General features: G+C 39.1%; 2 protein-coding genes across 6 annotated transcripts in view; one reads left to right on the plus strand and one right to left on the minus strand.

The window, feature by feature from the left end:
- cnmd (chondromodulin) overlaps window positions 1-12256 on the plus strand; it is a 40542-nt gene extending 28286 nt beyond the window's left edge. Inside the window, exons 5-7 of one of the 2 annotated variants that reach the window (XM_008106826.3) lie at window positions 5188-5341; window positions 6869-7074; window positions 11337-12256. In XM_008106826.3, the coding sequence (XP_008105033.1) occupies window positions 5188-5341; window positions 6869-7074; window positions 11337-11555 (579 nt within the window). In that variant the 3' untranslated portion in view covers window positions 11556-12256. Of the gene's footprint in view, window positions 1-5187; window positions 5342-6865; window positions 7075-11336 lie in introns of both variants that reach the window. The other variant, XM_008106825.3, reaches the window with a different exon arrangement.
- A 5211-nt stretch (window positions 12257-17467) lies between these two features.
- The window catches only part of sugt1 (SGT1 homolog, MIS12 kinetochore complex assembly cochaperone), a 28367-nt gene continuing 21298 nt past the window's right edge, over window positions 17468-24536 (minus strand). For all 4 annotated transcript variants that reach the window (XM_016992266.2, XM_016992265.2, XM_008106823.3 and 1 more), the window contains exons 11-13: window positions 21873-21963; window positions 19861-20042; window positions 17468-18012 (exon numbers count right to left, since the gene is read on the minus strand). In XM_016992266.2, the coding sequence (XP_016847755.1) occupies window positions 17911-18012; window positions 19861-20042; window positions 21873-21963 (375 nt within the window). In that variant the 3' untranslated portion in view covers window positions 17468-17910. The remainder of the gene's footprint in view (window positions 18013-19860; window positions 20043-21872; window positions 21964-24536) is intronic.

Here is a 24536-nt window from a genome sequence, read left to right on the forward strand (position 1 = left end):
GAAACGAAACCTATACTGTGTCCAGATGCATGACTCCTTAGAGTTTCCCAAGGGAAACAGACTTAATCAGCTAATTGTCTGGCAGCTATCCTGGCGCTCCTGCGAGTCGCCTCCCGAGCGCTTCTATCTTGATTATAATAATCCCGGCGAGAAAATGGGGGAGATTTCTGCTCAAGGCTTGTTTGGCTGACTTCCTGTGGACAAACATCTCACAGGTGCAAGGGCTCCAATTCTGGCTGAAACGGTTGGAAACCCAAGTTTTCCTCTTCATCAGCCACGATAGTACTAGGAACGGGACTACATGGCCCATGAGTCATCACATTTCATGTAGTTTGAAGTCATTGTTCCGCGTTCTAGTTTCCAAAGCAGCAGAAAACAAGCTTGCTCCCTCCTCCCTTTGACTTCCCCTCACATATTTATACATTTATTCCAGGTGTGGTCTGACCAAGGCAGAATAGAGGGGTAGCATGACTTCCCTGGATCTAGACACTATACTCCTATTTATGCAGGCCAAAATCCCTTTGGCTTTTTTAGCCACCACATCACAATGTCGGTTCATGTTTAACTTGTTGTCCACGAGGACTACAAGATCTTTTCCCCATGTACTGACATTGAGACAGGCATCCCCCGTTCCGTATCAGTTTTTTTCATTTTTTCTGCCTAAGTGGGGTATCTTGCATTTGTCCCTGTTGATATTTGCAATATCCCTGGTGCCTCTTCCTTTCCTGAACCCAGCTTGAACACCTGCCATTTCTTGCTCTATATATGGTAAATGTTTGCGTTGTAGAAGTTTGAGCATCCCTTTGTTTTGTATGGGAAATTAATACAATGGTCCTGTCATTACTGCAATTCCTAATGCCCTATTTCCAGAGTCTTGGAATGTAAATTGAATGTTTCCAATCTGTGGGCCATTGTTTTGTTTTCCATATTTGTTGAGAGACATTTTTTAGAACTAAAATAGGTTCTGTCTCTGTAAATGGAAGCACCTATGTATGTCATTGGTTCCCTGGTGATTTATTTCTCCCATTCTCTGAGTTTAGCTCCCACTTTCTAAAATTGGAGGATCTTACCCAAACAGATTTGTCACCCTTTCATCTATATATATAAAAGAGTGATGGCATCAGGGCAGTGGACAAAACAACAAAAGTACAAGCCCCGCAACCTCGAAATTTGACAACACAACCCATCATCCATGCCTCCAGGTTGATACAACAAAAAGAAAAGAAAAATAAAGTCCTAATTAGAGGGAGAGCAATAATTGTTTTTATCCAATTGCTGCCAGTTTAGAGGGCTAATCTCTGCCCACTTGGTTGCCTAGCAACCAGCCAAGGGACAGCCAGGCTTCAGTTAGGGGACAGGCTGATTTAGGCCTCACTTAGGCTTCTTCCACAGATTATCTAATTTGCACTGGATTATAAGGCAGTGTAGTCTCAAGGCCCTTCAACACAGCTATATAACCCATTTATAATCTTATATTATCTGCTTTGCACTGGATTATCTTGACTCCACACTGCCATATAATCCAGTTCAGTGTGCATTTTATACAGCTGTGAAGAAGGGGCCTCATATAATCCAGTTCTGAGCAGATAATATAAGATTAGAAATATACAGTAGAGTCTCACTTATCCAACGTAAACAGGCCGGCAGGATTAGTGAATATGTTGGATAATAAGAAGGGATTCAGGAAAAGCCAATTAAACATCAAATTAGGTAATCGTTTTACAAATTAAGCACCAAAACATCATGTTATACAACAAATTTGACAGAAAAAGTAGTTCCACGCGCAGTAATGCTATGTAGTAATTACAGTAGAGTCTCACTTATCCAACACTCGCTTATCCAATGTTCTGGATTATCCAATGCATTTTTGTAGTCAATGTTTTCAATATATTGTGATATTTTGGTGCTAAATTCATAAATACAGTAATTACTACATAGCATTACTGTGTATTGAACTACTTTTTCTGACAAATTTGTTGTCTAACATGATATTTTGGTGCTTCATTTGTAAAATCATAACCTAATTTGATGTTTAATAGGCTTATCCTTAATGCCTCCTTATTATCCAACATATTCGCTTATCCAATATTCTGCCAGCCTGTTTATGTTGGATAAGTGAGACTCTACTGTACTGTATTTACAAATTTACCACTACAATATCACAATGAATTTAAAACACTGACTACAAAAACATTGATTATGAAAAGGCAGACTGCGTTGGATAATCCAGAACATTATATAAGTGAATGTTGGATAAGTGAGATTCTACTTTAATATGAAATAATTACTGGGATAGAATAATGCAGAACAATATAATCTCTAAAACCAGGACAGTAAATAAACAGGGGAATTCCACACAGGAAACAATCAGGGCCAGCTAACACCTCCCAACAAAGTATTCTCATCATCAAAGTCTGGCAAATCCTCTGTTTTCTCAGGGCCACAGACAGTAGACGCACATAAAATATTGCAAACAACACCACTCTGAAAACAAGGGAATTCCAGACAGGAAAGAATCAGGGCCAGCTAACACCTCCCAACAAAAAATTCACTCAGGGAGGAAGCAGCCAGGCTTTAAAGCTGCAAGGCCATTACATCCTAATCATTTTTCCTAATTGCAGCATTCATACTTGCCTCCAACAGACAAAAAAAAACCAATCAGAAATATTGTATATTCACAACCTTTAGGAAATAATATCCCCTGATGGCGCAGCGTGTTAAAGCGCTGAGCTGCTGAACTTCTGGACCGAAAGGCTGCAGGTTTGAATTGGGGGAGCGGAGAGAGCCCCCACTGTTAGCCCCAGCTTGTGCCAACCCAGAAGTTCAAAAACATGCAAATGTGAGTGCATCAATAGGTACTACTCTGGCGGGAAGGTAATGCCGCTCTATGCAGTCATCCCACATGACCTTGGAGGGGTCTATGGACAATGCTGGCTCTTCGGCTTAGAAATGGAGATGAGCACCAACCCCCAGAGTCAGACACGACTGGACTTAATGTCTGGGGAAAACCTTTACCCTTTACCTTAACTACCACCAGTTCCTCAATACTTTATTTCCCATACCACCATATTTTGCCACAGCAACGCGTGGCCGGGCACAGCTAGTCTCTTATATAGTCCAAGTGTATTGTTTGTATCTTTTTTCTATTTCTGTTTTGTGTTTCCCTGCTGCTCATAGAGCATCTTCACTTTTCGTGTAAAATGTCCTTTGATTCCTTAGATCTTGTGGAAGAGGTCTCTTACTCTTCCTTTTTGTTTTCACCTTCTATTTCACTGCATTATTATAGTTGTCATTGTGCATAGGTCCCTAAACAGTTGAATTCAGAAGTCTATTTCTGGTACAGGCCAAGCTGTGGTGCAGGCTGGTTAGCAGCCAGCTGCAACAAATCACTCTGACCAAGAGGTCATGAGTTCGAGGCCAGCCCGTGCCTGCGTCTATCTCTGTCTCTGTTCTATATTATGGCATTGAATGTTTGCCTTATATGTGTGCAATGTGATCTGCCCTGAGTCCCTTTCGGGGTGAGAAGGGCGGAATATAAATACTGTAAATAAATAAATAAATAAATAAATAATACATTTTACCTGTATTTCTCACCTGTTATTAAGTTCTATAATTATTAATATTAATATTGCTGTTGTTATATTTACTTGTACACTTCTATTTTCCTACAACTGAGACCCAAAGTAGCTCACAAAAACTGTATAATTAAAACATACAAAAGGTAAACATTTAAGTAGAATTAAACATGTAACAATTCAGTTTGGCTGCAGATAGTGTCTTTTTGCATTTCTCCCAGTCAGTGTCCCTGACTTTAGTCTAGAGTTCTTCTGATTCCTGGTCAGTTAGACATTTTAAGGGATGTCCTTTTACGTATTTATTTGTTTGCCTCTATATGAATTGGTTTATAAATGTATTTCTTTTATTTATTCATATCGCTGCTTTCTACCAATAATGGGACTCAAAATGGCTAACACCATATTTAAAAACATTACAGATTAAAACTATATAAAATCATTTAAAAAGTATAATAAAGGTAAAGGTTTTCTCCTGACATTAAGTCTAGTCATGTCCAACTCGGGGGGGGGGGGGGGGGGGCAGTGCTCAAAGCCAAAGAGCTGGCGTTGTCTGTAGATACCTCCAAGATCATGTGACCGGCATGACTGCATGGAGCACCATTACCTTCCCGCCGGAGCGGTACCTATTGATCTACTCACATTTGCATATTTTCGAACTGCTAGGTTGGCAGGAGCTGGGGCTAACAGCGGGCGCTCATTCCGCTCCCGGGATTTGAACCTGACACCTTTTGGTCCGCAAGTTCAGCAGCTCAGCGCTTTAACACACTGTGCCACCAGGGGCTCCTTAAAAAGTATAATAAAGTATAAATATAAGAGTTACCTAAAAAGCAGTTAAACTATAAATGTAAAACACAAATCATTGAAAACATTAAAATCCATGAAAATACAATACTGTATATAAACCTTACTGTGCTGCACAGCATTGAAATCCTACCCAGTCAGTTTATAAAAGCCTAATGGCATAAACATGTCTAACGGGCTCATAAAGGGAGATAAGGCCAAATAACTAGGAGCCGAGCCATGTAGGACTGGTATCTGGACCCAAGGAGGTGATAGTTTCATTGTACTACCTGGAATCTCACATTAATAGAAAGCCTACCTTTCTGTTATATGCCAAAAGACATGCATGCATGCACACACACACACACACACACACATATACATATGCACAGTGGGTGAAGCCAAATGTGGCAGATTTTAATTTCAAAATGTTACTGCTTCGATAATTGTAAAAATGGATTGCATCACCCTAGTGTCTTGGAGACATTTTTCATATCCTGTAAGAATTTAATAATGATAGAATATTGGCAAGAAGCCACTCCTCTTCTTTATGGTGCCTTTTTAAAAAGGAGAGTTAATTTCACTCCTTCCTTTAAATTTAATAGGATTAGCAACGACTGCCAGTTAATCTCTAATAGAATTTATACAGGAAAGAGGGAAAGTAACTTGAAATGTTAAAAAAAGTGTTTGAAGAGCAGGTAGAATCTCTTTCTTTGCTGAACCTTTGGCTATTATTAGCAGCTAATCTGATATGCAGGAATAGATGCGCACTCTAGCTTATGTCAGTCAAATGAGCTCCACGTTTATTTCATTTTATTTATTTTTCCCACAGGAAGATGAAATCATGCCAGCTAAATTTGATGAAAACTCCCTTGTTTGGGTTGCTACCGATCAGCCTATAAAGAATAACAACTTCCTGAGTCCCAAGATTTTAGAGCTCTGTGGAGATCTGCAGATTTTCTGGCTTCAACCATCCTATCCAAAAGGTAACTTTTTTTTTCTATTGTTGCCTCCAGTTTTGTTACATGCTAGATTTAACCTCCCTGCTCATTCCAAGTCAATGTGCATCTTGTGGGAGCAAGAGCCAAAAGGAGGGGTCAGGTACAGATGAACTGGCGAAACTCTGGAGAACCCTTAAGCTAAGCTTTTCACCCTTTGGACTGCCTGCCACTCAATCATCTCACTTGCCCGTTAAGCCTAGTGTTATCCAGCAGTTTTACAAAAAGTCCTGTTTTCCTGGTTAAGTTGGAGATTTCAAGGAAGTCACATCCTTTTTGCACAGCATGGATAATGTGCTACACCTAAGACGTGAACATTCCTGCTGGCTTTTGAATGTACAACCAGATGCCTATAGCCTAGTGAAAAGCAATCTTTAGTCTTATCATTTCTTTGCTAAGAGTCCTGTGACACCTGAAAAACAAACAGATTTATGATAGCAGAAGCTGTCATGGACAAGATCTGCTTTCTTAGAAGATTTTTTAAAATCATGTCAGAAGCAACTTGAGAACATACTGCAAGTCGCTTCTGGTGTGAGAGAATTGGCTGTCTACAGAGACGTTGCCCAGGGGACCTGTCCAGATTTGGACTAGATTCTTGATCCATTCTGTTGTGATAGGACCAAGGTGTATGATGCGCTCCTTTGGATAACACAGGAAGACGGATAGGTGGAAAATGGGGGAAAGCATAGGGAATCGTCTTACACAGTTCCCTCTCATTTTCTCCCCATCTTCAGGGATGGCCAGTCATCTCACATGCTTACTGAGCCTTTCTCCATCTTCTCCCCGCTTTCCCCCACATCCTGCTGCTTGGAGTCAGGTAACACCGACTCCTAAGGACTGTCTTTGGGCTCCGTTTCTATGCACTTAGGAAACAGAGTGCCACAGAGTTCCACTGGAATTGCCCTCACACCATCTGATGGTCTCTGGATGTATTAGCTGGGAGGCTTCTCTCATGTCCCTGCAAGCTAGAACTACAGACGGGAGCTCGTCCCGTCTCGCGGATTCAAACCGGCAATCTTCAGGTCAGCAACCCAGCCTTCAGGTCAACTGTTCAGCCGGCACAACGGTTTAACCCATTACACCACCACAGCTCTTTCTTAGATGATGATCCTCCATAAAATCTTACACCAACCATCCTCCAAGTAGCAATGCTAATAATCAAGATAGATGGGAGTTATAGTCAAAAACATTTGACAGGGACCTGACTCCTGAGGACTGTCTTCGGGCTCTGTTTCCATGCGCTTAGGAAACAGAGTGCCACAGAATCTAACCGAAATTGCCCTTACGCCACCTGATGGCCTCCGTGGGACATCCGTGGGGCTCAGTTTCCTAGCACATGGAAACAGAGGTTGAAGACCATCTGATTAAGTCCTCACTCTCCCCCCCCCCCCCCCCGCAATACAGTGCTAGACATTGAAATGAATGTACTTTAAGTGACTTTAGCATGATGAGACTATAAGACGCAGGTCAGATTCCTTAAAGCAGCTGTGTCCTCAATATCTGTCTATGTAGCAGGGCAAAGGAGAAAGAGAGGGGCTACCAGGAAAGCACGCCAGACTCAGTCAAACTTTGACATGGACCAGTTTGAAGCTGCTGCGGAAGAACGCAATACGCGGCCACGTGCCAACCAGCGGGCTCAGCCACGTGGGCGTCCAGTTAATGCTACCCAACCTCCTGTGCATGACAACAGGCCACCCTTTAACCCAGATAATCCCTATCATGTAAGTATTAATATTAATGAAATACCTTGTCCTAGCTTGGCCATCCCAGAACTTGACTTTCATTGTTTCCTCAGCAGCTAAGATAACCTTATTTCCCATCTCCTTCTATTAGCGTTATAAATGAAAATTATATTTTTCCTTTTGCATGTGGGGTATTGGTTCAGCGCTGGTAAAAAACCCTCTTTTTATTATTATGGGCAACTGCGACATCTTAGGATTCATTAACTACACTGTGAAAAATGGGAGCACATAAACAAGTTTCAGCCTCTTAAATATGCCTTCCTACTATACAGTTGGTCCACCAATTCTGCAAGGGTTAGGGACACCACGTTCCCATCAAATCGGAAAACTGCTAATATCACCCCCACTTCATCATATTTAACATATTTGCAATCTCTCAGAACCCAGAGCTTGCTGCTGTGCACATCCATCCTGCGTGGGGCCTTGTCTTTTCCTGAACAGCTCTTTCCCTCATTCTTTTATGACTAGGCTTGTTGTGGAAACAAAGATTGGTGATAAAGCTTCAGTGGAGACATCTTTTCCCATGATAACTCTTCCAGGAATGAATTCCTCTTCCTAGCGGTAGATTTATTTCACTTCCTTTTTTCTCGCCCCCATTCTTAATTAGGAGTTATTTGTAAGTTAGGTGTTTGTAACTCAGGGACTGCCTGTAAATTTTTTAGATCTGCTTACAAATCTCAGGTCCTTATCATGTAAATCAGTGCTTTCCAACCCATGGGCCGCACTGGCTTGTGGCGGCTAAGCATTCATAGCGACGTCGCTTTTTGATCCTTCTATGTCGGCTCTTCCTATCATTGTGAAGCAGAATTCACCAAGTGTTGGATTGTTCGATTAGTCTTTCGCCCCTATACCCAGGTTGGACGACCGATTTGCACGTCAGGACCGCTACGGACCTCCACCAGAGTTTCCTCTGGCTTCGCCCTGCCCGGGCATAGTTCACCATCTTTCGGGTCCTAGCACGCGCACTCATGCTCCACCTCCCCGACGCGGCCCACTGTTGGGCCATGAGACCTAAAATAAGGTTTGCAAGATAAGCAGGGAAAATTGGCATTGTGGGGGTGTGCCACCATTGGAAGAAAACAAGAGAGAGAAGGAAGGAAGGAAGGAAGGAAGGAAGGAAGGAAGGAAGGAAGGAAGGAAGGAAGGAAGGAAGGAAGGAAGGAAGGAAGGGAAAAGATGCCAGCACGTTGCCATCACCCACGCTTTCTTGGCCTTGGGGGGCTTCCCAGGCTATGGTGGAGAAAACTCACCTGGTGGTACACGCGAGGGAGCAAGACTGAGAGAGAGAGAGAAGGAAGGCCATTGTGCTCGCCAGCGCTTTCTCAGCCTTGGGAGGTTTCATGTGAGAGAGCAACAGATATGGGGAGTCCCCCAAAGTTGTTGTTGTTGTTGTTAGCTCCCATTGCCTTTGTAAGACCCTGTTTAGTCCCCCGAAGTTGTTGTTGTCATCATCATCATCATCATCTCCCATTGCCACACACCAGTTGTAATAGGAAAGCCGCCCTTTGTAAGACACTGTTTAGTCCCCCAAAGTTGTTGTTGTTGTTGTTGTTGTTGTTAAAGCCATTGGGGACAATTCCTTGGGTCTCGCGCTCCACTTTTTGTATTTTTTTTAACCTCAGCCCCACCCCTTTTTTAAAATACGAACATTAACAAAATCCATGGATAATAACACAGCCCAGCCAAAAAACCTTTTTTCTTGATGTTTTTAGGCCGGTTTCTGGGGTGATTTGGGGTGCTGATTCAGAAAATTGCATTGGATAGACCACATCAGCTCTAGATAATTAAATAGGTTTTTCTTTGAGCGAGCAGATGGCTACTACTGGATGGCATATGTTCTGTATTAGAAACTAGAGCTGATATGGTCTATCCAATGCAGCTTTCTGAATCAGCACCCCAAATAACCAAACCAACTCTAGAGTTAACAAAAAACTGATTCGTAACTCTTTTGGTACTAATGTTGGAAAGTGGCCCCTGGTCAAAAAAAGGTTGGGAACCACTGTTGTAGATCAAAACATAATGATAAACTTTTTAAATGTTAAATATATATTTAAGAAAAAAATGTTTTTCCAGAGCACTTGAAGGTAACAAAAGTAAAAGAAAAGCTACCTGCAAAATATCCTAGAATGGCTATTGAGGAAAAGCCCTTTTATTTCATTCTCTTTATTTCCTTTGATCTAACCAAGCAGCAAAGGGTGGTTCCACATTTTATCCTTCTAACTATCCTACAAACTAGGTTAAATTGTGTGTGGGGGACTGGTTAAGATTATATTGGTATCCTGCTAACTAGCCCATGTAATAGGTTAGATTGCGTATATGGGACTAGTCAAGATTATCTTCATTTCCTATGTCCAAAAGCTAGTATTCTGTCCACTACCCTCAAGAATTTTCAGGTAATGTAGTATTTTTCATATCTCCAGATGAAATCTGTATGTTAACCAAAATGCTGTCTTCTCCCGTAACCCAGACAATGACAATATGATAGTTGGCCAAAGCATACAGGCAATAAAAGAGGATTGGGTCCTCCTACCGATCTTAAAGAGAAGCCATCAATCAATGGAACTATCTAGCTGTTCAATATGTGAAGAAAGAAACTAATGACAAGCAAATTTAGGGGTGGAACATGCCTTGGAACGGCTCATGCCAAGGCACCATCCCCTAGGGGACAAGATTTCTCAAATAGTCATGAAATAGCAACAGGGAGTTTTTTTCCCCCAAGAGATCTAGTACTCAGCAGTGGAAGTTCAATCACTCATAGATGACAGGCTGACTCTGAAATGTAATCTTAGATGTTTTTCACAGCAGACTACCATATTTCTTGGATTCTGAGATACCATCGATTGTGAAATACACACAGATTTCATTGCCACCAACTTTGGAAAAAAAAATCTTTCTTTATATAAAGACAGCCCCCAAGTTATGAACAAGATAGGTTCTGTAAGTTTGCTCTTAAGTTGAAACAAGTACATTTTTTAAGTGTAACTCCAGCCAAACATATATTAAAATGAGCTTTGGATAGCATAGGGAAGGGTTAACACTCCTGTGGTGTTCGTTTTGCTGTCTGTGCCCCTGTTCAGAAGATTTCCCCTCACTCTCTGTCCCTGTGGTAATTGGATTTTGAAAAATGTGGCTTGTGGAAACAAGGATTGGCGAGAAAGCTTCATTTGAGACCTCTTTTCCCTATGATAACTCTTCCAGGAGTGAATTTCCCTTCTGAGGGGTAGATTTCTATCACTTTCTGTTGTCTCAGCCCTGTTCCTAACTATGAGTCATTTGTAGGTGTTTGTTAAGTCGAGGACTGCCTGTATATGAAAAAGTGCCAGTGATTCTAAGACACTCTCCTTTTTAGAAACATTTATACGGAAAATGTCTTAGAATCGAAGGAATGCAGTATTAGCAAAAACCAACTGTGCCAATTCTTGCAATCACCCTGTACATTTCTTTAAAATTTCTCAGAAATGCCATTTTAACAGAGGATGCAAGGTAAATATTAACACACTATAAAATAAGTGAAAGATAAGACATGCAGTTTGTGTTTTTCATCAGCTAAGTAGTTTTGATCTGACCAATCGATGATAGCAGGATTATTATTCCTGCTTCTTTCTTCCTCTGTAGTTCTTCCAAGTGCTTTTCTTTTAAGTCAGAAAATGAATATTAAAATTCTTGTAGGTTTTTTCAAGGCCAGAGGGAACTTTTTTCTACAACGGTGAAACAAAAAATCTAGTTTCATCTCTTTTATTAGAAAAAGCCTTGTGATTGAAGCATAGCTTAATAAACACCCAGGACCTAAGTATGCTGTGCTACAATAAGTCTTGGAACAGAGTTTGAAAATACTACATTTTGGAGGTTACTACTCACACCGAAAAGAGCCCCCAATGGCGGAGCAGTTTAACCATTGAGCTGCTGAACTTACTGATTGGAAGATCATTGTTTTGAATCTGGGGAGCAGGGTGAGCTCCTGCTGTTAGCCCCAGCTTCTGCCAACCTAGCAGTTTAAAAACATGCAAATGTGAGTAGATCAATAAGTATTGCTTCAGCGGGAAGGTAACAGCATTCCATGCGGACATGTCAGCGCATGACCTTGGAGGTGTCTATGGACGCCAGCTCTTTGGCTTAGAAATGGAGATGAGCACCAACCCCCAGAGTCAGACACGACTGGATTTAATGTCAGGGGGAAACTATTAACTTTTACTCGCACTGACTATTTGCTTCTTGTATGCTTCTTGTATTTTAAATTTCAGCAGTTAGAAGGCAGTGAAGGGATGAGCTTTGACCCTCGTCTGGATCATGAAGGCATCTGCTGCATCGAATGTAGACGGAGCTACACACATTGCGAGAGGATCTGTGAACCTCTTCTGGGCTATTACCCCTGGCCTTATAACTACCAAGGATGCCGCTCTGCTTGCCGACTTATTATGCCTTGCAGTTGGTGGGTTGCCCGCATCTTGGGTATTGTATAAAGTTGCATGGAGTGCATGGAGTCCTGGACTTTGAAAAAGTGAGCATATACAGACAGTCCTCAAGTTACTGTAGTAATTTTTGCTGTCTGTGCCTCTGTTCAAAAGATTTCACCTCACTTTCTGTTCTTATCATAATTGGATTTTGAAAATTTTGGCTTGTTTTGGAAACAAGGATTGGTGATTAAAAAAACATCAGTTGGGATACCTTTCCCCCCTGATAACTCTTTCAGGCGTGAATCTCCTTCCTAGGGGTACGTTTCTCTCACTTCTCATTGTCTCACTCCTGTTCTTAACTATGAGTTGTTTGTGGACTGCCTGCACTTAAAAGCCTTTCGCCATGCATCTGTGTATATGCTAAAGTTTTTTTAAAATGACATCTGCTGTTGTAGATGTAAATAACATTAAAGCTTCAAATTAATATTTAATTCATTTTACAATGAATTGTATTGTAAAACCATACCTTAGTGAAAATTAAGAACAATCTATGATTAAGATTTGTCATCATAGAAGTTCCTTTACATCACCTCTCGGTGTACCAAAAGAGTTCCTTTAGAAATTGAAATTGAAAGCTCCTCTTGTTTACCCAGTCCTTGTGTTATTATATAGATGTGAAAATTTGTCCAGTTAGATTATTAGCTAGACCTTTTGGGAGTACCTTTCAACCGTGTAGAACTTGACAAATAAATCATAAGTGAAGCTGCTCTCTGTTGTTATTCATATCGAACCACTAGATCATTACAAAGCTGTTAGAAACCAATTACAGCACATTTTTCCTACTGAGCTTCTGCAGGAGAGAAGAGCAGGGCCAGAAATAGACTAATTCATCGAATCCAAAAATTGAGTTTGCCGCATGGAGTGGGTCCAAGGAAAATCTGCTCAGGAAGCCATCCAATGAAAGTGGCCCAAGGTACCTGTGTCAATGCTACCTTGTTGTTAGTAGTAAGCGTTGGCTTTCTAAGATATTTGGGTGGAAAGTGAGTATTAGCATAATAGTTTACAGCCTTAGGATACATTATAATTCCAGAAGTGAGTAGATCGTGTACTTCTGCCAAGTACGAACACACAGAGACATTTGAAGATAAATTGGAAACATCTGCTATCAGCTAGCTTTGTGCCATTAGGCAACCATGGGGAAAGGGGAGGAAAACAGCCCTTTTTACAAATGTAGAAAGAAGAAAATGCGATAAGATAGCTAAATGCTCACTATGTGAGTAAATGATTAGCAGGTTAAAATTGTATGTATCCATTAAATGTCTTAGATGCAGTTGCAAAAGGCTCTACCTCTACCACAATGATTCATATAAATGAGTAGTAAAGAAAGAAACTGGAATGTGGGGCATATCAAGAATTATAAAGCATTAAATTTGCACAGTAAATTGTTTCTCATATATATATATATATATATATATATATATATATATATATATATAGGTCCCAGCACTCCTATCAGATTCATAGTTCAAAAGGACAAGCAGCATGGGAAGCATGAAAAATATGAGGCATTGGAACTGGTAGGGCTGCCGGTTTTATATCTGGAAACTAGAGATAAACATTTTAATTGGTTTGTTTTTACTCACAACAGTGGGAACTATTTTATCTGAATAAAACATTTGTGGGATTTGTTTAAAGGTAAAGGGGAAAAGTAATCTTGTGGCACTTTTAAGGCTAACCAATTTATTTCTTCATAAGCAATAGCCTCCATCCCCAGATGAATGTTTAAGGTCTTAGAAGGCAGTTCAAGTGATCCCTTGCTGGTTCATCACATTTACAATTTAAAGGCACATGGGCAAGTAGGACTTGTCTACCGGAAATATAGGCACATGGGCAAGGAGGACGGAGGTATCTATAGAAAATATGGCCACATGGGTGAGGATGGAGGTGTCTCTGGGGAAGAAAGGCATATGCCTTGATCAGACCACACCTGGAATACTGTGTCCTATTCTGGACACTGCAATTTAAGGGAGATGTTGACAAGCTGGGATGTGTCCAGAGGAGGGCAAATAAAATGAGCAAGGGTTTGGAGAACAAGTCCTATGAGAAGCGGCTTAAAGAGCTGGGCATTTTCAGCCTGCAGAAGAGAAGGCTGAGAGGAGACATGATAGCCATGTATAAATATGTGAGGGGGAGTCATAGGGAGGTGGGAGCAAGCTTGTTTTTTGCTGCCCTGGAGACTAGGACTTAGAACAATGGCTTTAAACTTCGGGAAAGGAGATTCTGCCTGAACATCAGAAGTGGAACTCTCTCCTTCGGACTGTGGTGGAGGCTCCTTCTTTGGAGGCTTTTAAGCAGAGGCTGGATGGCCATCTGTTGGGGGTGCTTTGAATGCGATTTTCCTGCTTCTTGGCAGGGGGTTGGACAGGATGGCCCACGAGGTCTCATCCAACTCTAGGATTCCATGATATGGACAAGGATGGAGGTGTCTCTGAAAGGCACAGAAAACTGTTGTGATGCCTTTTTCTCTTGAGACCAAGAGCCTTTGATAGAGAGGGTTCATTCCCACATCGCCTCCCAAATGTACTTGGGTGTACACAATCCACTGTTATTATTCTGGTGATTTCGCAATGCACAATGGACACATACGAATAGATATAAGATGTTCACCAGAACCTGTACCGACAAGCCAAGATTGGAGGAAGTGCGGTGAGAAGGCGTGCTCAGTTTTAAACTATGCTTCAACATCATTTGTGGTTGCATGAAAGACACCCATTTTGAACAGAAGATCTTCAATGATTGTTCTAGCTTCAGTGGACAGAGCAAACAAATAAAGCCAGGCATAACTTCTAATTGGAATTTCTCTGGGAAGCAACTTCAGCACATAATCAGCAATCATGATCAGCTAGGGCATGAGTCTCAAGATGAAATCATAGGCATTCTTATCATTCTCAAGAAAATTGCCAAAAGGTAGGGCAACTTTTTCTCTTGGATACTATTGGTACACAGAGCTGAACTATGGAAGGTGGTATGAAAGACTTACCTGCTTATATGCAAGTGAGGCAACTGAAGGATATATACACATCTATGCAATTATTTTGCTTAATGTAAGTGACTGATGCTAGGAGATGTGAAAGTATTTAACTGAAACTGAGAATTGTTAAAAGACTTCAGTTCTATCTATAGGGATGTTTTTCTCAGACAAAAATAAAAACCCTTCCTACTCATTATAGAAAATGTGCTGCTAATACCCCCATTTACTTTGATTTGCATACACTATATACTAAGCCTACATACATTTTGTCAAAGGTTTATTTTAGCTTTTAAGAGAACTCACAAAAATGTCAGTCACAACATTTCTGTCTAGCATACAGTTAATTGGATGTAATTGCCATTGAAAGTGTGAAAATCCATATTTTTAGAAGATAATACTCTGCTTTGTTTTAAAGCCTAAAGTTTAAAAACCATTTAATGCAAATGCAGAACTCCTCCGCTGGTGACTCTACTTGTATAACCTCCCATCCTACACTCCTTTGTACACCAAACAACTGAAAAACTTAAAATAAGGCTTAGTATTTCATCAGACTTGCATTTCCAAAATTGTAGTGGACTAATTTCAGCTCAAGAATTCAGTATCCAATTTGCTGTTCTTTTTTGCAACTTGCAGTTGATACCTTAATAATCAACACATTGACTATAGAAAATATTTTGATTACTACATTTGGACCACTAAAGAATGGCTTAGTAAAATAAAGCACACAATCAAGTGATGATGGTTTGTAAATTTTTGAAATAGGCACAATCTGTTAGAAAATGTATTTTCTATTTAAGAATCTTTCATAAGCTGTTGGACCAGTTGCCATTTAATCTGCGCCAAGATATAGCAAGTTACAAATTTTTAATTAGATCATTCTCATATTAGATATTTATTTCTAGTATGTTTTCCAATTACAAAAAACATTAATACTGGCATGTGGTTTTTGATGGCTGGCTTAAATTATAACTGGAACCCATTAATCTTGACACATGGCTTTTTTGACCATGTGTTGAATTAATGGGTTATAGTTGCATATCAATTTAAAAGGGTTGAAAAAGTAGAAGTGGGATGACTCCAGGATTGACTCCTTTCTTGTATACGCTTCTCCCGCCTACATAAATCAGACATTATTACAGAGATCCTGAACCACCAGGATTGCAGAAGAAAAAGCAAGGCTTTCCTCTAAGGAGTTGATCTTCCCTATTTGTTTTAACCTGGGTTCTAACCCAAGATTCCCTTAAAAACAATCCCAGGCAAACCCGTCATCATAGGCTATCATTCGTGTCTGAGTATGATTGTCTTTCAAGGTGGAGTCTTGGTGGTGGGTCTGTGATTGTAGAGACCTTGTCTAGATCCGCATGGTCTTTTGCAACGAGGACATACATTTCCAGGTGAAAAGCGGTCCCAACAAGGGTTTGCTTAACATGCCTTCTAGTTGACATGTTTTTTCCTTTCACGCTTTATTCGTCCCTCTTCAAAATCCACTGTTGAGAACAGCTGACCTCTAGTTAGAATGCTCGAGGGCCATGGCTTCCCAGTTCTGTGTTTATTCCACGTATTTAAGGTTAGCTTTAAGCTCATCTTTAAATCTCTTCTGCTCTCCAATGACATTCCATTTTCCGTTCTTGAGCTGACAATAGAGTAACTGCTTTGGGAGACAATGTCTGGCCATTTGGACAACATGGCTAGTCCAGCGAACAGGCACTGTTCATTTAGGAGTTATCTCAAATTTGAGCAATCCATATAGTGTAGGGAAAAAGCAGGACTCGTTATCAAGACAGTCCAAAATCCCCGCTCCACTTATTTGACAACAGGCAGCTTCAGTTTATTTTAGGATTCTGGGATGAAGATCTTGCATGGAGAAGTCAAATAGTGTGGGAAACAATGCATTTAAAGGGAAATGTATTAAAGATTTCTATATCTGAAAGTGAAAACAAGGATCTGGTAAATGAAAATCTTATACTGCTCATGGTGTGTGCTGCAAGACTAAAAATAGTGAAAACCTGAAGAAAGTTAGAGAATCTGACAATAAAGAAATGATTAAGAGGGTATGAGCAATAACTCTACTGGAGAAGTTAAGCTATACATTAAAATTAGCAGAAGGAGAAATGGAAGAAGATGTATTTTTTTAGCACTTAGAAACCAATTATTATCTTAAGGTGTTAAAAGCAATGGCAAATTTAAACCACCAAAAGTCAAAGCAAGATTGTGGTTAAGCAATGAATGAAGACATTACAATAATTATATGTAAGAGATATAATTAGACCAATGGAGAAATAAGAGAACTGACACTGCTATATTTTTATAATCTGAGTAATGAGAGGATTGGGGAAGATAATAGATCTGGAAATAAAAGATGTGATAAGACAATGGTACTGTGTTTTAAATGTTTAAATACAGTAGAGTCTCACTTATCCAACATAAACGGGCCGGCAGAACGTTGGATAAGCGAATATGTTGGATAATAAGGAGAGATTAAGGAGAAGGCTATTAAACACCAAATTAAGTTATGATTTTACAAATTAAGCACCAAAACATCATGTTATACAACAAATTTGACAGAAAAAGTAGTTCAATACGCAGTAATGCTATGTAGTAATTACTGTATTTACAAATTTAGAACCAAAATATCACGATGTATTCAAAAGATTGACTACAAAAATGCGTTGGATAATCCAGAAAATTGGATAAGTGAATGTTGGATAAGTAAAACTATACTGTAATAACAGAAAAGTTGAGGACCAGAACACTGTACACTAATTATTCATTATGTTTCCACATTTCAACAATTTTCCATTTTTGACAATGTTCTGGTGCAAGGGACCCCTTTATATTGTCATGTTTACACAGCATGCCAAATTGCACTATGAATCAAAGAGATAACAGGATTATCCATAAGCTACATAAAACTAGAACTATTAGAAATAACATTTTGACAGAAAAATAATGAGTCTTGCTTCTTTATTGAAAAGTTATATATTTACAGCTTTATTTGAATGCATTTAACCAGCAAACAATTTTAAAGTCACCAAACAAATAAATTATTAAAAGGAATAGTGTACATTAATAAGGCCATATTTCTATGAAGTTGAATTAAAATCCTTGCTAATCTTCCAAAGACAAAACCAGTACTGCCAAGCCAGAAGAAAATGTGTGTCATAGTAGGTCCAGATTATAACCAAGAAAACCCTTCAAAGACAGTAGTGATGAGGCTTCAATTCCTGATTACACCTCTATACTCTGCAAAGAAAGTCTCCCTAAAGCATGTAAAGATAAGATAGGAATAGTTTCCAAATGAACATTCAGTGCTTTAGTTTCAAGGATGCTGTGTCCACACACAATGGTAGATATATAAATACAAGCAGCACAGAATGGCACACAAATAAGTTAGTATTTTTTCCATTCCATGTCATCTGGAGGATTGACTTCGACTTTCCTTTTACCAACGTCAGACCAGTTTGTGCTCAGAACTGTCCCACCAGACTCCATCTGCAAAAAAAAATCATGAATGTCTTAGTTTACACACACACTTTAAAAAGAACATCAAAAATCTCACCAATAGAATGAGTTTTCTTGGATAGAGAAAGTCATACTGATGATGTGAGCAACTATTAACGCTGTGTAAGTACAATACAGGGTTCAGATAATTATCGCCACAATTTCTGCTATGTAAAACGTGCTTGCTTCACAAACTTTTAAGGACTTGTTCAATTAACTGTCAAAATGAAAGGCATTTTGGGGGGAAATGGTGAAAAGACTGAAAATAAATTATTGGTGCCAAAAAAGGGAAGTCTGGGAAATAATAGATTTTGCTCTTCTTTCTTTGGATATTTAATAATGCTTCCTACCATGTTCAGAGCACAGCGGAGATATAATTCTACATCTTGTCATCTGTTTGCAGCTCAAATCAGACTTACGGAAACCCTATCATTGGGTTTTCTTCTTGGCAAGATTTATTCAGAGGTGGTTTACCATTGCCTTCCTCTAAGCCTGAGAGATTGTGAATTTGCCCAAGATTGAATGGCAGAACTCCATGGCTAAGCAGGTATTTGAAACCAGGTCTCTAACGAATCTGCTCCAACACTCAAACTATTTCACCACACTGGGCCTCTGGTTTCTGATATTTATCTACCTATCTAATCCATCCATTCATCCAGTTCAGTTTTCTCAAAAATGTCTTAGAATCTCTTAGAATTTAATTAATTGACCAAATGTTCCAAGATCAAATGGGAAAAGCTGCACATAGTTGGGAAAACAATTTAAGAATGTTATTTTTTTTAAAAAACCAATGTACAAAAGTACAAACAGGACTCTTTCAAAATTCATAATCACTTAACGAAAACAATCTGAATTAACTGTTTGATCATTTTATAAGATTAATGAACAAATTTACATGGCTGTTGAGAATAGGAAGATGGTTTGGCACTAATTTAGATCCTATGCCAATAAATGCAAAGCTATGATAAAAGCCATCACTAACTCAAGCCAATTTATGAATAGACCTACAGTTTCCTTTGAATATAAAAACTATGTACATCAATATGATTTGTAAATGAATTTTTAAGTTACATTTGTTAACAATGAATTTTTCTGAAAAGTAAAAACTATTTCAGTTCAAACCTATAACACACTTTACCATCCAAAATCCCAACAGCATTTCCATTTCCATAAACATACACAGGCAGTCCCTGGGTTACATATAAGTTAGGGTTCTGTAGGTTCCAGAGTTGAAATTGTATGTAAGTTGGAACAAGCACATTACAGTTGCTGCATGCTTAGAATTTCTTCTTTAACAACAAAAATATCACAATACCATAGCTTTCAGCAATTGAAAGGTCAAGGAGCCTCCTCTCCTGTTTATTCTACCTCACCTTCCTTGGGCTACTGTTGAATGCTGTTGAATGAATTCAGCTGGACATCATTGCAACTACCCTGGTTCAATGCTATGGGATCCTGGGGGCTGTAGTTTTACAAGTTCTCTGTCAAAGAATGCTGCTGCCTCATCAAACTACAAATCCCATGATTGCATAGCATTGAGCCATGGCAATTAAAGTGGTGTCAGGAAAGAAGAAAAGGGGTTGTAAAAATATCAACAGGAATAGAGGTACAGACACACTTTGGCTCAACACAAAGATTTCATGCCAGGGAGGGAAGAGGCCCATGCGTAACTAGAAGCCATATGTAAGTCTGTTTGTAACTGGGGACTGTGTGAGTATTAGACTCAGTTCACATGCTATTTTGCCACATCTGCAGCCAATTATCTATCAAAGTTAAGATGCAGTCATAATCTGGAAATCCCAAAAATCTATAGCTAATAAAATAAGACAGATAACTTACAAAAGATTTGTTCATGGCACGTTTCACTTCATCTGTACCATCTGAGTAAATCTGCTGGAAAAGTTTGTTTAAAGCAGCATCACCCTCCAACTTTTCACTCTTTTCCTCTTCTTTGAGTTCTACCACCAATTTGTCCCAGTTCCTTGTATAATGAGAGGAAGATGGGTAGAGAAGCATGGATTCTAAAACAAAAACAAGCACAGATATATATGAAATCTGAAACTAAAATAATCTAAAAAATCAAATTTATAAATGTCTATGGAATCTAAGGAACTTTACTGGAACTTTACTGGGGAAAAACCAATAACAATAAACTTGGTAATGTGAATATATCTGTTTTTCATGCTTCCTTATACACTGCAAACAGGAAAAGGAGCAATGAGAGACAATTGTGAATGCTTTCACTTTATAGAACCAAGTGTTGGGAGAGGTACCAAAAGTTAGACACAGAAACCTCATATCATCTGTGTTTTAATATCTATAGGTGACTATGTTTCTATACATTCCATTTGAAACAGCTAAACTAATAACATCAGATAAATTATTTATTTAACATTATCTGGAAAGGAGTACAGTAGACTCTCAGTAACCAGCACCCATGGGGATTGGTAGATGCTGGATAAACACAGTTTCTAGTTGTTTGCAAGTTACTATTAAAAGTAGGCCTAACTAATACTATACCCCATACTATACCACATCATAAATTTTGTATTGACTTGATACTAATAATTTTTTTATTGTGTCAGAAGCGACTTAAGAATATACTGCAAGTCGCTTCTGGTGTGAGAGAATTGGCCGTCTACAGAGACGTTGCCCAGAGGATGCCTGGATGTGTTACCATCCTGCTGGGAGCCTTCTATCATGTCCCCGCAAGCTAGAGCTGACAGATGGGAGCTCACCCTGTCTTGCATATTCGAACCGGCAACCTTCAGGTCAACAACCCAACCTTCAGGACAGCAGTTCAGTCGGCACAGGGGTTTGACCTACTGTGCCATGGCGGCTCCTATATACTAATAGTGAAATACAGTGATTAAAAGCAAATAAAAACAATTTAACATTGCTTTACTGTATTATAAAAACAGCTTTTTATTTACGGTATTATTTCTTTGACCTTTTTTGTCGAATGCTTGAGTTCTGGTGAACTGAGAGTCTGCTGTATTTACAAGAAAAGAGAACGCTAGCATGTATTATTTTTATGTAGAAACCAATATAAAGTAACTTTTCAGAAGTGCTTCTAAAGACCTCATCACACTAGATTTTGGATCCACTTCAAATCCACTTTAAAGGGGCCTTTAAACAGCTCGGCCTGGGCCTCACCAAACTACAAATCCCAGAATTCTGGAGGCAGGAACTGGATTTAAAGTGGATACATGCTCAAGCATGATGAGGCCCTAAGATACTTGGGCATGACTTGTACACCTGTGTTTCTGTTTTGTTTGCCGGTTACTAACACCCTACATGGTGTTTCTTCTTCCTAGAAAAGCTGCAGGCACCAATCTGGCAACTAGGAACAAAAAAAAATCCTGATAATAATCTGAAAGGCCTTTACTATGCTGGACTCTTTTAAAAACGCACAATTTTTCTTATTTTATTCCCCAACTTCAAGTTTTTACTCTTCTGCAAGAGAAGATGACGTTTCTATTGTGCTTCTATATTCATTAGGAACACACATATTTGTGAGTCTGCATGCACAGAACAGTCAGGACATTTCAGAACACAAGACAAAAGAACAACAGCAGAGGTGAAACTACATATATTCATGAAATACAGCTAAGATATATTATACGCTTGCATTTTTCTGAACCCCAAAGGAGTCCAGTCTAATTCAAGTCATTATGTCCAACTCCAGAAATGGCAATTTGAGTGCAAAAATCAGTGCTTTGTAAGCACAAACTTTTATAATTCATTTTCATTTGTAGGGTGGTTATAACAGTTGGTTCTTTGTCTGTTCTTGCCCATCCTTCTTAGTAAACAATTCTGGTTACAACGAGCTACAACACAGCACCACAAACCTGGTGTAAATTGTTTTACTTTAGGAGAATCTTCATGTCCTTCCAGTTTTTCCCATCGTATAGCTTCTGGTTTCTTCATCTTTATTTCAATCTACAGAAAAATAAACAAGAAAGCCTTCTAATGGATTCTGGTAGTGCCAGTGAGTTTTAGGGAGAAAATTCATGCAGGTTGACAGAGCTGGTTCACACAGTAAATGTACAAGGTGTATTGTAGCCATTCTTGTTTATGTGGATGTTTTTTCACAGGATCTGTGATTTCTTTTAAATGTGAAATCATGCTCGAGTTGTAGCCATCTAAAAGGACTATCCACTGCCGATCCATCTCTTCTCCTAGTATCTTGCCCTTGGCATTATAAGCTCTTAGTCTGAATGTATAACAGAACCTGGGGTCTTATGGTGTTATCTTTGAAGAGACCTTTGAGATACAACAGAAATTAGGTCACATAATCTATTAACGTTTTAATTTAAAAGTAAAACAAAAATTACTGAGCAAGTTAACTTTTATATGTTAATATCCATATTAGCCAATTATGCCATTAATGATACCAGAGAATTAGCATGGCAGGAACAACTGCAGGTACGCATAACTATCTTGTAACCTACAACTGTTATTGTTTACTATTTGTTTGTTCCTACTAGAGTGTTAAATGAAGCAGATGCTTTTCAAAATCGAAACTGTGTCTTTTTAAGACTTTGTAGAACAAAGAGCAAAATGAGTGCTTGTTTTCTGGTGTGAGTCAGTCATCAAAATGATATAAGGGAAAAGTGTTTTGTGCTTCTGAGAACAGTGCTTAATATCAAAAGGTGTATGTTCAGGTCCCTATTGAAAATGGCATAGATCAGCCATTATAGTTTTATTCACATTTTATTTCAACTTTTAATTTCTCAATTTATAACTAGCCAAAAAAGAAAAGAGACATCAATTAGATTTTCACCTCAGAATAGTACATATAAGAGCAAATATTTTCACATTTTGCAGTATAGTGAAAAGTTCTATCACCCTTCTCAAGATCAGAACTAACGGGGGGCATGCATGAACAAATTTCTTCTGGCAGAAAGATATACTCAAGCAAACTTCATAGCTCTAGCCAAAACCAGGGTAACCCGGGGATCCCTGTAGCTCCAAGAACAAAGGCATCTCTGTAAATGCTCACTCAGGAATTTCTTATAGCAAACTATCCAAATACCTTGTCACAAATCAGAGTTCCTATATCAGGGTACCATGACATTTTCTAAATTTATTATCCATGTGAGTGTGTGCAGCTTAAGTAGCCTATATAAAATTGAATGTTAAAGTACCATTTACAATATCATTTTAAAATAATTTATAACAGAGGGTTTAATCTGGCTGTCTTCTTGTCATATTGATTTTCCAGTTTTTCCTTAATAGGATAACCTAGGGATTTTCAAACTGTGAAATACGTATATACATGGGCAAGCTTTGAAAATAAAATTAAAAGTAGTGTGTTACCCACAGTGCACATTCTTCCTCCCTCAATCCAGGGAGCCAACTGATTAATTGAAAAATTAAGATATATATTAGGCCACAGAGTGAAGATAGGGCAGGCAGAAAGACATAGCTCCACCGTGTTTCATCCACCAGCAGCTGGGATTGAGCCCTAGAACCAATGGAAGGACAAGTGGCTATGTGGTTACTAGGGCTAGCAACCTAAACAACACTGCCACAAAATTAAATTGCTAAAATACTAAAGTCAAAATATTATCCAAATTTAAGCTATTCAGCCAGAAATGAAAAAGAATACCACAGGATAATATATTTTGACAAATTGTAGATTTAACGTGAAGCCCAAAGGAGCGGATCAATGACAAATTGGATAAAGGGAAGGAATATGTGTATATTAGTCTTATATGCATGATATATTCTAGCTAACATAACAGCCAATGGTGATAGCAGGCAATCCTGGCCCTCACATTTATCTGGACCATCATTTGAAGCAACAGATCTAGAAGCACCATCTTTCAGATTGTAACCTCAGCCAAAATTGTCTGACGCACCTACAAACTGTTCAGAGCACTTAACTATAAGTAGCATCATCTTGTCTGGAGCCAGCATCAGCTTGTTTTCCCTCATCTAAGCTTCTCCACACAAGAAGGCGACACACAATAATCAGCTAAAGCTATTTTGGAACACACAGAGAAATGTATTTGAGAATCACTGACAAACTAGCATCCTTCCCCATGCTTCTGATATCTCCAGATATTTTATATAGATGCTAAAAAACAGCAGGGACAGAAAAGCACCTTGTGGAACGGCAGATAACAGCTTCTTTTCTTGAGGAGCAACTATGTCAAAGCACCACAATCTACCTGAGAGATAGTACTGGAACCACTGAAGTACAAAACCTTCAATTTCCAGGCCTTTAAGGCATTCCAAAGGGATGCACCCCCGCCCCCCATTAATGCTCAGGTAAAAATCACCTAAGACCACCATAGTGGTGTCAACTCCATATCCTGTGCTAAACCATGTTTGAAATCAGATTAGACAACCTGTATCATTCAAAACTATATAAAATGTCTTCTTTTTTAAAAAGTTGAAAACAAACAAATTGTAGCATCATTTAGACTTGAAAAGCTTCTATTTCTAAACAAAATACTAAACACAGAATTATAAAGCAGGAAAGGATCACAAGGGCCATCTAGTCC

Source organism: Anolis carolinensis, chromosome 3, assembly GCF_035594765.1.
Source record: "Anolis carolinensis isolate JA03-04 chromosome 3, rAnoCar3.1.pri, whole genome shotgun sequence".
Taxonomy (NCBI): domain Eukaryota; kingdom Metazoa; phylum Chordata; class Lepidosauria; order Squamata; family Dactyloidae; genus Anolis; species Anolis carolinensis.